The sequence below is a fragment of the Palaemon carinicauda genome, chromosome 1 (genome assembly GCF_036898095.1).
Source record: "Palaemon carinicauda isolate YSFRI2023 chromosome 1, ASM3689809v2, whole genome shotgun sequence".
Lineage (NCBI taxonomy): Eukaryota > Metazoa > Arthropoda > Malacostraca > Decapoda > Palaemonidae > Palaemon > Palaemon carinicauda.
This window is the reverse complement of record NC_090725.1, coordinates 116,673,026-116,688,655: the sequence shown is the minus strand read 5'-3', so window position 1 is coordinate 116,688,655 and position 15,630 is coordinate 116,673,026. Positions and strand designations below refer to the sequence as shown.

At 36.3% G+C, this 15,630-nt stretch overlaps 1 protein-coding gene across 1 annotated transcript in view; it reads left to right on the top strand.

Moving 5' to 3' along the window:
- Positions 1–15,630, top strand: part of LOC137656122 (toll-like receptor 2) — a 50,460-nt gene that overhangs the window by 22,615 nt on the left and 12,215 nt on the right. Inside the window, 11 exon segments of the mRNA XM_068390326.1 lie at positions 3,481–3,717; positions 4,424–4,573; positions 5,871–6,058; positions 6,590–6,774; positions 6,983–7,055; positions 9,017–9,160; positions 10,824–10,962; positions 12,226–12,298; positions 13,011–13,071; positions 13,179–13,273; positions 14,630–14,772. Coding sequence (XP_068246427.1) covers positions 3,481–3,717; positions 4,424–4,573; positions 5,871–6,058; positions 6,590–6,774; positions 6,983–7,055; positions 9,017–9,160; positions 10,824–10,962; positions 12,226–12,298; positions 13,011–13,071; positions 13,179–13,273; positions 14,630–14,772 — 1,488 coding nt within the window.

Sequence of the window (15,630 nt, the reverse complement as noted above, 5' to 3'; positions counted from 1 at the left end):
AAAAGGCCTCCAGCCCATGGTCGTCACCTTTACACATCACCCTGAAGAAAGACGGCTCCCTCTGTCCGTTTGGGGATTACAGGTGTCTGAACACGCAAACAGAACCGGATCACTACCCCTTCCCAAACATCGCCGACGTGACCTCCTACCTGCACAAAACGAAGGTTTTCTCCACGCTCGACTTCTTGAAGGGGTACTATCAGGTGCCTATGAAACCAGAAGACATCCCAAAGATAGCAATCACCACTCCCTTCGGTGCATACACCTTCAATTACTCCTGTTTTGGCCTTCGTAATTCTGGGGCCACTTTTCAACGTCTCATGGATGGCATCTTAGGGGACCTCCCCTTCTGTGTATGTTACGTGGACAACATAATTGTGTTCTCTTTCTCAAAAGAGGAACACCTCCATCACCTGCGTATCGTGCTCGACCGCCTGCAACAAAACGGCCTTGTAGTCCGGTACGACAAGTGTACCTTTGGTGCCAACGAAGTGTTGTTCTTAGGGCACCGCATCACTCTTGAAAGAGTCCATTCCCTCCCTGAGAATGTAGCAGCCATTCAGAACTTCCCCACGCCCTTGACCGTCAAAACACTGCAGGAATTCTCGGGCTTGATCAACTATTATCACTGTTTTCTGCTAGCCATTTGCGTCACTCTTGCTCCCCTCTACGCCTCCCTCAAGGAAAGCCAATAGACCTGAAGTGGGGTCCCCTTCAAGAAGCGGCCTTCTGCAACACAAAGAATGCCCTATCAACCACTGCTGCTCTCACTTTCCCCATCCCACATGCCCCTTCCCTTCTCTCCACCGATGCCAGCCACGTCGCTATTGGTGCAGTATTCGTACAGCTGGTCAACGGCTCGCACCGCCCATTGGCCTTCTTCAGCAGAAAACTGTCCAAGACAGAATCATGTTATTCTACCTTCGATCGCGAATTTCTGGTGGTGCACTTGGCTGTCCGTCACTTTCGCTATTTCTTAGAAGATACGCCCTTTGCCATTCGCACAGACCACATGCCTCTGGTGCACACATTCACTTGACAGTCTGACGCCTGGTACATCAACGCCAACATCTCTACGCCGTGGCTGAATACAATTTGACCCTTCGACACGTCCCTGGGAAAATGAATCCCGTTGCCGATGCCCCGTCAAGAAACACGTTAGCCCCCATTAAACTGGGATTGGATTACAATGCCTTGGCTGAAGCCCAACGACAGGATCCAGAGTATCAAGCATGTAGGACATCCTGCACATCCCTCCGTTGGGAAGACGTCCCCCTCGACGACTCCAACACCACCCTCCTCTGTGATGTCAGTACTGGTAGACCGCAACCTTGGATTCTTGCTCCCATGCACCAACAGGTGTTTGATTTCATTCATGGCCTTTCACATCCCTCACGCCGTTCTACTGCACAGCTGCTGAAGACGAAGTTCATTTGGCACGGCATTTCTAAGGATGCTAAGGATTGGGTCCGAGCATGTACTTCTTGCCAAACTTTCAAAGTACATCGACACACAGATTCAGGAGTGGGCACCTTTTCTCAACCTCTGTGTCATTTAGGCCACATTCACGTCGACGTTGTAGGCCCCCTACCCACATCACAAGGACATCGTTACCTGTTTACCGTCATCGACCGCTCCACTCGTTGGCCTGAAACCATTCCCATGTACATCTGCCTTACTCTTAGGATGGATTGCAAGATTTGGTATCCCTGAGCATATTACTTCTGGGCATCACCCTACATCAGACAACTGCCTATAACCCCGCTCCCAATGGAATGATTGAATGTTTTCATCGCACCCTCAAAGCAGCTTTGATGTCCCGTTGGTTTACTTAGCTTCCCTGGGTCCTCCTGGGACTGAAGACCACTCATAAAGACGCCCTGGACGCCTCGGCAGCTGAAATGGTGTATGGCGACCCGTTGGTCGTCTCTACCGAATTTTTTCCATCTGCAATCTCCTCCTACGATCTCCAGCGCATACGTCACGTCGTGGGAAAATTTACTTCATGCCGCCAGACTTGGAAGCCCCCAGCAATGGATCACATAGTGACAGACTTGCACTCTGCAACACACGTCTTCTTACGCAATGACACCAGCAAACCACTGCTAACGCCCCCTTACATGGGCCCCTTGACGCAATCCAAAAGCATTCCTACTAAACATTTGTGGCAAAGAAGACTGGGTCTCCATTGATCGTCTAAAACCTGCTTATCTCCTGCCAGATGACTCGCCTACAGTTCACCTCTCTAGATCAGGGTGCCCTTTTTAACATACACAGTATGTCATTTTTAGGGGGGAGCCATGTACCACCCGTGTGTCACACGATCGTACATATTAACGACATTTCTCTTTTTTGTATATATCATCCTTTGTATCTTCGCTCTCCCCTCGCAAAGACAGCAACGTGCATCAATCTGTCTGCTTTTCTTATTGTTAACTATTAACAGAACCGGTTACCGGTTGGACAAAAAATACCCTGTTGTATTTTGTGACCTTCTTGCCGCGAGTTGGTGTGTATATTTAAACTCGATGTTCTGTAACAAAGTTACTCAGTTGCTTTCATCTCGCCTTTTGAGTCACAATCTACTCTTGGCCCGTCACATTGCTAACTTCAAATACTAAGTACCTCATAATAAGATACGACAAGTTTAACCCTTGAAAGCCTAAATGCTAGTCACAATAAACTGGTTGTAATTATCATTTGAGTATAGGTTTTTATGAATCGGAATATGATAGTTATCACGTGAGGTTAAAACATTTAAAATCACGAAAGAATTTGTCGATATTCAGACTTGAAAAGGCTTAGGAGTTGCACAAGTGAAATTCATATTATTTCTTGGTTATACATTGTTATAAAAGAAGCATATCAGTATAGGTGAAATTCCATTTTGCAAGTAAATGTCCTTATAATAATAATAATAATAATAATAATAATAATAATATTATTATTAATATCATTATTAGTATTATTATTTTTAGTAGTAGTAGTAGTAGTAGTAGTAGTAGTAGTAGTAGTATCCAAGCTACAGCACTAGTTGGAAATGCAGAATGCTATAAACCAAAGGACTCCAACAGGGAAAATAGCCCATTGAGGAAAGGATATAGGAAATAAATGAACTACAAGAGAAGTAGTGAATAATTAATGTAAAATATCTTAAGATCAGTAACAATGTTAAAATAGATATCCCATATGTAAACTATGAAGAAAGACTCATGTCAGCTTGTTTAACATAAAAACATTCGCATGAAGTCTCAACTTCTGAAGAGCTATTTTATTAGGAAGACAATTGCACAATCTGGTCTTAGTTTGAATAAAACTTCTAGAATACTGCGTAGTATTGAACCATATGAAGGAGAAAGCATGAATGTTAGTATTAGAATTAACTATTTACCCAAGTTGCTTCTCTTTAGTCTGAATCTTTTATTCTTCAAATATGGATGCAAAATTAAGTATTATGAAGCATTTCATCTTTCCTCGCAGGGAATGCTTTTGGAGAAGCCAGCGAAAACTGCCTAACGTTTCACCTTTGGCATTTTCTCCAATCGCTGCCTACCGAGGTTCATGTGCCTGGGAAGGAAAGCGGCCGGGGTTTAGCGGTTGGGGAGGAAGAGCTTCGTTTCAGGGAGAAGATTGCCTTGTCCAAATGCCAGTGGAATTCGTGTCCTCCAGGATGCCATTGCAATAGCAAGGAGAAGATTGTCGATTGCAGCAATATTGGTGAGGAAGGATTTTGAGATGGGAAGAGCACTTGATTTCTATTTTCTTTTTCTTTTGGTGTTTTACAAATGTATAACTTTTGGTAAAATACTAACAACAATGTGTTTCCTTGATATCAAATTATATATTTATTGTCTTTCTTTGATACTGAAATTGGTTTCAATACTTTACAGATGTATAACTTTTGGTAAAATGCTAAAAACAATGTGTTTCCTTGATATAAAATTATTTATTTATTGTCTGTCTTTGATATTGAAATTGATTTCAATGTTTTACAAATGTATAACTCTTGGTTAAATGCCAATATTAATGTGTTCCCTCGATATCAAATTACATATCTATTGCCTTTCTTTGCGATTAAAAGTGAGAAAGGGAAAGGTTTACACGTCCCTAAATGAAGTAAAAATCGTGAAACTGTAAAGATAATCCCTATTAAATAGTTTATATAAATAATTTCCTCTACATAACGATTTTTTAGTCAAATAAGGATAAGTTTTGATAAGTAACGACTTAATTCTAATTACCTCTAAACAAAGGGAAATGTTCAGAGGTTTAATGAAATCAGTAAATAACATAGTTAACATTCTATCAAAATGACATTCAATTCTACTATTAGTTTGCTAAGACTTGTTATTCCGGTCCCTTAAATCCTAACCCCCGAATAACGGTGGCCTTTATGTTAATTTGAAACTCTTCTTTTATTTAGGTCTCAAAACTATGCCTTAGGTGGCCCCCTCTTCGGCTGAGATTCTTCTTTTGCAAAACAACAATTTGACAACGCTCGAGGGCATCCAATCTGCCGCTTGGTGGAACCTTAAAATTCTTGACGTGGGTTACAATAATGTCTCTCGAATATGTAAGTTGCAATCATGTTTATTGCCATGAGATTCTATATATTCAGCCCATAAAGTCTTTATTACTTCCTCCAAGGAGGTTATAAAATCAAGTCGATTTATTTATTCATTTATTTATTTATTTGGCTGTGTCTGTAAACTGAATTACAGCAAAACTACACAACGGATTTTGTCGAAATTTTCAACACACATTTTAAGTCATGGACAACTTCATTAAATTTTGGAGATAATTCGTATTCTAGATCCAGACTTGCATTTTTCATAATTTTAAAGATTAAGTCAAAAGAAATTGATGGATCTTGAAGAAATTTCTACCAAGATAAATCTCAGGCCGTGGGCGACTCCATTAACTTTTGGAGATGATCCGGTTCCTGAGCCAGATTCTAGACCCAGATTTGCTTTTTATTTATTTATTTGTCTGTGTGTCTGTGGACAAGATTACTCCAACTACTCGATGGATTTTGACTAAATATTCACCACAGATAGACCTTAGATCATGGACGACTCCTTCAAAGTTTGGAGATGATCCGGAGCAGGATCCAGATTCTAGATCCAGTTTTGAGTTTTTCGCTATTTGTGTCAACGTCAGCCTTTGGCAGAGGTCTGAAAATAAGGAAACAAATGGAATAGAGACCTCTAACCAAAGACAGTAGAAAACCATGGTATTAAGGCTATGGTATTACCCAAGTATAGAGAGTAATTGTTTGGGTTTGTAGTGCCCCTCTAGGGGAGCTGCTTACCATAGCAAAAGAGTCTCTTGTACTCTTACCAAGTAGGAAATACCCACTGAATAATTACATCGCAACAGTTGACCCCTTGAGTGAAAAGGAATTTTTTCGGTTATCTCACCGCTCTCAAGTGTATGAGAAAAGAGCAGTATGTGCAAATTATAGGCCAGACTATTCAGTATATTTGGATACAAAGGAAAAATTAACCTTAACAAGAGAGGGATCCAGTGTACAACAAGGTGGCCAGTCAAAGGATCCAATAACTCTCAAACGGTTATATCTCAACATGTGGCCCCTCAATTTCCGTCTTTTTTTTTTCTCTACAGCATTTCTATCACTTGATTATATTTCTGCTATACTACAATGCCAAAAATAGGAAATTTTAGGAAAGTACATGGATCCTCCTAGGTAGTATAATTTAAACTACAGTAGGGGTCTGTAGCTGTAAGACTTGACTTAGTTTTGTAGTTGAGGACGAACAATATATCCCATTTCAAATATTTATTTCTACTTTAGAAAAATGGTCTATTCTTTATAACATGATATTTCTATATCTTTTAAATCCAAACAGTTTACGACTGCAAAATTCAAGAAAACTGTAAGTGCGAGACAAAAGAAGCCTATAGTATTGAGCAGGCACATTGTCTTCCTCAAAATTTGGAAGAAATTCATCTGAACAACAATACCCTCCAAAACTTCACTAAAAATGATTGCTTGCTCTTGTCACCTTTACATGAACTCGATCTTTCTGGAAATAAGGTAAATTCATTCAAAATATTTTCATATCCATTGTTCAAATTATAAACATATTTCTGACACATTTCAATATAATCCTTTAAAAATAGAAAATGAAATTGGCCAATATGTTTAGATTTTCAATATTGATTCCTAATATAAATATGTCATCTTCATTCTTCAAGTTATAAGACATATTTATAACACATTTCATTTTAATCAACTGAAAAGTAGAATATATAATATGCCACTGCATTTAGACTTTCAATATTGATTCTTATTTCATCAAATTTTATTAATCTAATCCTGTTACAGATGGGAACATTGACACCAGTTTATCATGGCCCCATAGTTTATCTAGAAACTCTGAGCGTGTGTAGACTTTCAATATTAATTCTTATTCTGTCAAATTTTATCAATCTATTCCCGATACAGATGAAAACGTTGGCACTAGTTTGTCATAGCCCTCTAGATTATTATGAAACTCTGAAAGTGTTTAGACTTTCAATATTGATTCCTATTTTATCACATTTTATCAATCTATTCCCGTTACAGATGAAAACCTTGGCATCAATTTGTGATGGCCCCCTAAATTATCTTGAAACTCTGACCGTGACAGGGGATACTATAGGAAACGTAAGCGTAAACGATGTTTATCAATATCCAAAGCTCAAGAAATTATACATTTCGGAAGGTACTACACTAAGCGAAAATGTACATCTATATAGAGAAAACCTCAGGTAAGTGGAAAATTGATTTTCGTTTAGACGATTTAAGGGAGAGATTTAATTAGTCCTTCTAGTCTTTACTCTCATTTTAAAACAAGTTAGAATCTTTAAAATATTCACAAATTCTTATCAGGTGTTGGCACATGTTTGTACACAAGTGTTTTGCATGATTAAGATAAAGAGACAGTGCCATTCTAATATCTATTTTATTTCATTTTAGTATCATTGTAGGCGATCGAAAGGAAATAAGTTTGGTTAATGAAGGTCCGTCTCCGTCTCCCCCAGTAAAGGAAGTAAGATATATATGTTTGCTAACTATAATCAGTGATGTTTCACTTCACTTCAACATTCTTTTATACTAGTGTATGCACCCCGTCAAAAATGAGGTCTAAATATTTGGATAGATATGCCCACACAGGCACACACAGATTCAATCCTTCCCAAACCCTTCCAATTTCTTAACGACAACCCGCTAGTTCAGCAATAGTGGGAGAGTTTGGTTTTCAAGTGTACCTGTGGGATACCCCCTCACCAGGGTATGATTACTCTCTTTTCCCCCTGAGTATGGCAGGAGAGAAATATATATATATATATATATATATATATATATATATATATATATATATATATATATACACTGTATATATATATATATCTATATATATATATATATATATATATATATATATATATATATGCATACACATACGCATACATACATACTTATATTTATATATATATACATATACATGTATGGATGTATATATATATATATATATATATATAAAACCAGCTACCTGCTCTCTATTATATAGGAGAGAGATTCTAACAATATATTCTAACAATATTGAAAGATGATTTGATAAGCTGGAAAAGACAACATCAATAAAAGAAACTTTCATAGTTATTAAGGTATACCGAAGTGTAATAATATAATCTCTTAACATAATATGATAATGATTAGAAGTACCTGAAGATATTGAAATCATTGTTTAAATAAAAAATATTTCGAAGCTGATAGGTTCTAGTAAGGACGCTTGAAACTTCTAGTTACTTAGCAGTTACATTACCCTAATTAGTTTTTACAACGGCGAAACTCTTCTTTTCTTTCACTGTTATCTCTACATTAAGGGGTCGATTGCCTGATGTGTTCTCTAATAGCATCAGGCATGATTTATAATTTGGCAGAGGGTTTTATGATCACGCCCCTACAGTCATCAACCACATGCCCTTGCAGTTATCAACAATAGTTAGTGGCAGAGGGTTGTACGATCAAATGCCATTGCAGTCACCAACCATAGTTATTGGCAGCGAATCTAACCTTTTGACTATATGGTCAAAATGCAAGGCAGCAGTTTCCACAGTTAGTGGTAGTGTGCCTAGCCTTTTGCTATAGAGGAAGACTACAAGGCAACAACTATCCATTTAGTTGCTTTCTACGACACGCAGGACATACGATGGTAGTATTCTTACACCCCTACAACACCTATACTTATTTTGCAATCCGTATGAAAGACCTTTGACTAAAAGGCTTTGAGGGAAAGTATACCAATCAGAACCTTCGAGGTGTTGTGGGATACTGTGGTGCGATTGGTCTTCTTATCCTGACAAACCGAATCAAAGAATTTGTTCAGAAATAAACTGGGGCTAAACTCAGTTACTAAAGACATGTGCCTTCATTAGATCCACCTCTTTTCAAAAGGGAAATGGTTATAAGAAATGGGGTATAATATATATATATATATATATATATATATATATATATATATATATATATATATATATATATATATATATATATATATATATATACATTACTCAAGTTTTCCTTCATGTGCGGTGGTCCCCCTATCGCAAATCAAACAATATAATCTTATTTTCTCCAATTCAAGTAGTGAAGTTGTATGGCCAAGGCAGGATTATCCTTTGACAGATTTAATACTTTTCGTGCCCAAAGGCTATTAGCACTGAGTATCCTGCAAACACTGGTACATTGGACGATAAAGTAAAGCAATTTTATTTAAATGTAATAGCTTCAGATTTAAACTAACTACAAATCTTAAATTTCCCTGATGAGTTTCCATTATACAGGGTACTGCGGGCTAACTTTAACTAACAATTTTTACCCCATTAAGAGTATGCATTTTGACATCTTGCATAAGATTTCCATAAGATGGAAGTGGGGTTTTATTTTACTAAGCCTCATATGAGAAATATTGCTTATAGATATACAAGTTTTTTTTCTACTTTTCAGGTACCTGGCGAATTAATCATGACATTTTTGGCCATAGTGATCCTCCTCATCCTTGTTTTATTGACTTGTTACACCAATTACCGGAGAAATTCATTTACTGGCATTAAGCGAAAGTTTGAACAACCAAAAACCGTTGCTAAACGGGTAAGATGTGATTTATATATACTATTTTTGTGGTTAGAGTTCTATGTGGTTTCCAAAGACTCTCCTGTTAAAGACTGGAACAATGAGCCTTCAATAGGAAAATCTTACTATTTTTGGGGTTAGAGTTCTGTGTGGTCTCCAAGGACTTTCCTGTTGAAGGGTAGAACAGGAAGACTTTAACAGGAAAATCTTACTATTTTTGCCGTTAGAGAGCTGTATGGTTTCCAAAGACTCTCCTGATAAAGACTGGAACAATGAGCCTTTAATAGGAAAATCTTACTATTTTGGGGTTAGAGAGCTGTGTGGTCTCAAAGGACTTTCCTATTAAAGACTAGAACAGGGAGCCTTTAACAGGAAAGTCTTGCTATTTTTGGGATTAGAGTGCTGTGTGGTCTCCAAGGACTTTCCTGTTAAAGGCTCCCTGTTTTAGTCTTTAACAGGACAGTCCTTGGATACCACATCTGATTTCAAAAAGTAAATATACAGCTTAGTAAAACTAATAAATACACACATGCACAAACACACACACACACACACACACACACACACACACACACATATATATATATATATATATATATATATATATATATATATATGCGTAAAAATCACAGGAAAACATGATGCTCAGATGCAAAAGAACCACAGGGAAAATGAAAATACGAAATATATGATTAAGTCCTGACTAGTTTCGTGATACTTCTTCAGAGGACTGATTTATTGAGAGAGGTTTCTTTACATTTTATAGGGAAAGTAAACGTACGAACATACATATAGAGAATTAGAGAACAATGTGTGTGTGTGTGTGTATGTATGCATATGTATGTATGTGTATATATATGTATATGTATACATGTTAATCATATGTAAAAAAGAATTTATATGTAAGTCTATGTATGTGTCAGTATATGTATACCAGTATGTGTACACGTATGTATATGTCTATGTATATATTATGCATGTTTGTGTATGAATGCCTGTCTGTGTATATGTATGTATGTCTTTTTTATATATTTATATGTAGATGTGTTTTACATATACAAATAGTTTTGCTTATGTATTTATATAGATAAGGCTACCGTGTTTTCATATAAAAAAAACTGTACTGAAAGTCAAAAACAAGAATTTACCTGCCACCAGAAATCACCCTTTTTGGCAGGTGTCAAATGAGGTTGGAGCTCAGCCCAGTTAATACCTGACCTCAGCCCAGGAAGCTGGTAAGGGAGTGTCATTGTTCTCTAATTCTCAATATGTATGTTCGTATGTTTACTTTCCCTATAAATTGTAAAGAAACCTCTCTCACTAAATCAGTCCTCTGAAGAAGTATCACGAAACTAGTCAGGACTTAATCGTATATTTCGTATTTTCATTTTCCCTGTGGTTCTTCTGCATATATATATATATATATATATATATATATATATATATATATATATATATATATATATATATATATATATATATATATATATGTGTGTGTGTGTGTGTGTCTGTGTTTGTGTGTATTGTATATACTGTATACGTACTGTATATAAAATCTATTAATACATGAAAGATGAGATAGTGCCTGGAAATATTTAAAAGTTCATTGGATATATAACAATAATATGGTCTTCCTTTTTGTGGTTAGTGTAAACCATTTTTAATCTACCAAACTTTGCAGAAAAAGTACGACTGTTTTGTCGTATGCTCGTCTGAAGACTTCACTCGAGTCCGAGAGATGATAATCGTTCCCCTTACTCAACGTGGATACTCAATTGCTTGGCATGATAATGCTTTCGTACCGGGAGATTGGATTATGCGTAAGTTTCCCTTAAGTCTTCTTCTTCTTCTTCTTCTTTATCTGCATCTTTTCCCACTTCTATGTGGGGTCGATGTTTTTGGCCAGCGTTCTCCATCTACCTCTGTCCCACAATTCACCACCGGTTAATTGATCGAAGGTCATCCTTGATACAGTCCATCCACCTTCGCTTTGGTCTCTCTCTCCTTCTCGTTCCCTGTACCTCCATTTCCATCACTCTCCTCCAAATATACTGTCCATCTCTTCTCTTGACATGACCATTCCACCTCAGTCTACTTTCTTGGATCTTATGTGATAATTCTCTAACTCCTGTGGTACCCCTAATTACCTCATTCCGTATATTATCTCTTCTTGTCACCCCACACATCCATCTTAATATTCTCATCTCTGCCACATCCAGTTTCTTCTCTTCTGTCTTCTTCATTGCCCAGGTCTCCGCTCCATACATCATTGCCGGTCTCACAACTGTTCTGTGTACTTTACCTTTCAACTTAACCCCTATTTTCGTGTCCCATAGTACTCCACGCACTTTTTTCCAATTCATCCATCCTGCTTGTATTCCCTGAAGTGCCAGATATGTTTATCGTTGGTAAAAATTGTCATCTTAAATTGTTATACATAGAGCAAATGGATGAAGTTGCAGTCGTCTTCATAACATCGACAGAGTAATCTTTTCTTATACATAGAGCATATGGATGAAGTTGCAGTCGTCTTCATAACATCGACAGAGTAATCTTTTCTTATTACTAGAACATATGGATGAAGTTGCAGTCGTCTTCATAACATTGAAAGATTAATCTTTTCTTAAAACTCCATTAAGTTATTTAATCCCCTTAACTAAAATAGCTGTACCATACTCTAAAGATATATCTTATGAGAGACATTTTTTGCTAATGATCATTTACTCCTGATATACCATTTATTAAATATCTTATTCTTTCTGTGTACCAATCCAGAGAAGATAAAGTTCTAAGATATCATCGTTGAAACTTTATTTTGTAATACTGAAATCAGAAGAATTTTGTGAACAAATAATGTGGAGTTAAAATTCAAATATCTAAGGAGGGGTATTTGACAATTTGTACTTTTTAATTTATTTGAAAACCAGTTTTCTATAAAAGTATTACCTCTCTTGCTCAATCTCAATAGTAGATGGTTGGTAAATACTGTTTTTCTTTAATATTTTCTTATTACATCAAGGCTTTCAGTTCCTTAAAAATATTGCATGACTTATGTGACAAAATTATACGCTGTCAACACACAGACAACGTCGAAAGAGCTGTTCAGAATTCCTCGCGAATGATGATTTTTGGAACCCAGAACCTGGTTAGCAGCAGGTATGTATTTGATAATAATACTTGATTAATTATAGATGAACATTCATCTGTATATTCTAATTTGTTTACAAAATGAATGGTATTTTTAGTTATTTTTATCCATCCATGTAAATATCGACCACTAATGGGACTTTATATCGAATTAAAATCTTGAATATATATATATCTACTGGAGACTATTTTATGATTAATATTTCAGGTTAAGCAAGGGGTAATGATTTGAACCCATGCCTAAGTCGAAAAAAATACCAGGAATGGACTCAACCAATTTTTCCTTACACTGAATTTTCTGGCTTATTCTTTATAGATTCTCCTCTATTCTCACACCTGACTAATGCACTGTAGTTTTTTAGTGGCTACTTTCCTTGTGGTAAGGGTAGAAGAGACTCTTTAGCTTTGGTAAGCAGCTCTTCTAGGCGAAGAACACTTCAAAATCAAACCATGTGGTAGTGCCATAGCCTATGTACCATGGTCTTCCACTGTCTTGGGGTAGAGTTCTATTACTTGAGGGTACACTCGGGCACACTATTCTATATACATTTTCTTCCTCTTGTTATTTTAAAGTTTATCATATAAAGGCACACAGATATATTGATAAATAGAGAATTATCCAATCTTACGAGACTTCCATCTAAGGTTAAAAGAAAATTTGTACGAATGGGTCCTAGGTCATTAAGTTCTTAAGAGTAATTTTATCCCTTCCTTCCAATAGGTGGGGCCTGCACGAAATTCGAAGAGGCTGCCACGAAGAATTTGTTAACCCAGATTTCAAGGTCAGTCACTGATTTATCTTATCTTACCCTAAAATGGAAATAGGGAAATGATTATGGTCTGAATTAATTTGCAGACTTGAATCATCCATTTATTATTTTTTTCTCAGGTTTTGGCCTTGGTAGATGAGACGCTGCCAAAAAAACTCAACCGGGATCTATATAATATCGTTTGTCTTCGAACACATATAAAGCTGACAGATCGGTAAGTTCATGATTAACTGGTAACAATACAATTACACATATAGGGATTATGAACGTAGACTTACAAACCCGCCGAAAATTACACAATTTTATATAATTTTACACACAAACACACACTTCCCCCAAGGAACTAAGATTACCAAATAATTCTTCTTCCGCCAAGGGGTTGCTGAACTATAATTTTTCATTGGCCACTTTCCTCTTGTTAAGGGTAGAATAGACTCTCTAGCTATGGTATGCAGCTCTTCTAGAAGACGTAAACTCCAAATCAAACCATTGTTCTCTAGTCTTAGGTAGTGCCATAGACTTTGTACCATATATTTAAGTTATAAGTTATTGTATATATATATATATATATATATATATATATATATATATATATATATATATATATACATATTTGCTTATTTAAACATTTAAACACAGACATAGATATGTGTGCATGTCATATAATAACCACATTCCCTTCTCGTACATCTCATAATCTTACTCTTACCCATATTAACTCTCAACTTCCTTCTCTCACACACCCTTCCAAATTCTGTCACTAATCGGCCAAGCTTCTCTTCCGCGTCTGCAACCAGTACAGTATCATCTGCAAACAACAACTGGTTTACCTCCCTTTCATGGTCATTCTAGTCCACCAGTTTCAATCCTCGTCCAAGCACTTGAGCATTCACCTCTCTCACCACTACATCAACATACAAGTTAAACAACCACGGCGACATCACACGTCCCTGTCTCAGCCCCACTCTCACCGAAAACCAATCGCTCACTTCATTTCCTATCAGAACACATGCTTTACTACCTTTGTAGAAACTTTTCACTGCTTGCAACAACCTTCCATCAACTCCATATAACCACATCACATTCCAAATTACTTCCCTATCAACTCTATCATACGCTTTCTCCAGATCCATAAACGCAACATACACCTCCTTACCTTTCGCTAAATATTTCTCGCATATTATTAATACTACTACTACTACTACTACTACTACTAATAATAATAATAATAATAATAATAATAATAATAATGATTATGAAACAACAACAACAACAGAAAAAACAACAACAACAACGACAAAAATAAAAATAATAATGATAATAATATTAATAATAATAATAATAATAATAATAATAATAATAATAGTATTAATAATAATAATAATTATAAAAAATAACACTAATGATAACAACAACAATAATAATAATAATAATAATAATAATAATAATGATAATAATAATACTGTAAAAATTTCAAATAATCCGAAACAGCTGCAGTAATCTTTTTTTTATGTATAAAGAATATACTTAATTCATATTACTTTCAGCTAAGCTTTTCCTTTCATTACAGGGATTATATCGAACAGATCTGCCGATTTTTACCGCCTCAAGAACTACCTCAGAATAGTGACCTTCAACCTGATAGTTTGCAAGAGTCCTTGAATGACATCAATGAACTCTTGGAGAGATACGAAGAAATACGGCGGAAGGAGAGTAAGAACTTTTCTCTATCTCTCTCTCTCTCTATCTCTCTCTCTCTCTCTCTCTCTCTCTCTCTCTCTCTCTCTCTCTCTCTCTCTCTCTCTCTTAATGGCAGATAAATATATGCTCATTATAAATTTCTCTCAAATATTAAAAGCCTTAAATCACACCAAACGTTTCTCTCTCTCTCTCTCTCTCTCTCTCTCTCTCTCTCTCTCTCTCTCTCTCTCTCTCTCTCTCTCTCTCTCTCTCTCTCTCTCTCAGTTTTGTATCTGTGTGCCGGTGAGTGATTACACTTTTGCAACCCTATAAATATCCTGATTTAACGCGGATAACAAAAGGCTATCGAGTGCAATATAGCTACAAGTTTTCGTGAATAGTCAGTGATTAGTTTGAGGTCAGAGAAGTGGGATAAAACGTCGGCATAGAATAGTTATCTTGTGAATTACTAAAAATCTAATCAAGATGGCTATGTACAACACGGGCAAGGCTTGGAGAGACATCGCTGGACTCAGCAAAAGTAAATTCCATGAGTTGGCGAAACAGGAGCTCGACCGTCTGATAACAGAGGTCACTAGTAACGTCAACCAGTGTGTCGGAAAAATATTCGCAGACATATTGAAACAATATGATCCAATAAACTGGAGCAAATCTGCGGAAAACATCAGCAAAATAAGAGAAGAAATTCCAAAGAAGATCCAAGTGATAAAGAGACTTATAAAGAAAGTCTACATCAATCAACACATTCCATCAAAGAACAATAAAAAGTCCAATATGGTGAATATGCTGATTGATGCAATGGGAAAAAGAATGCCAAAATGGTGAAATACATGTAAGATATGGTATTCCATTAATAATCCTCAACAATTG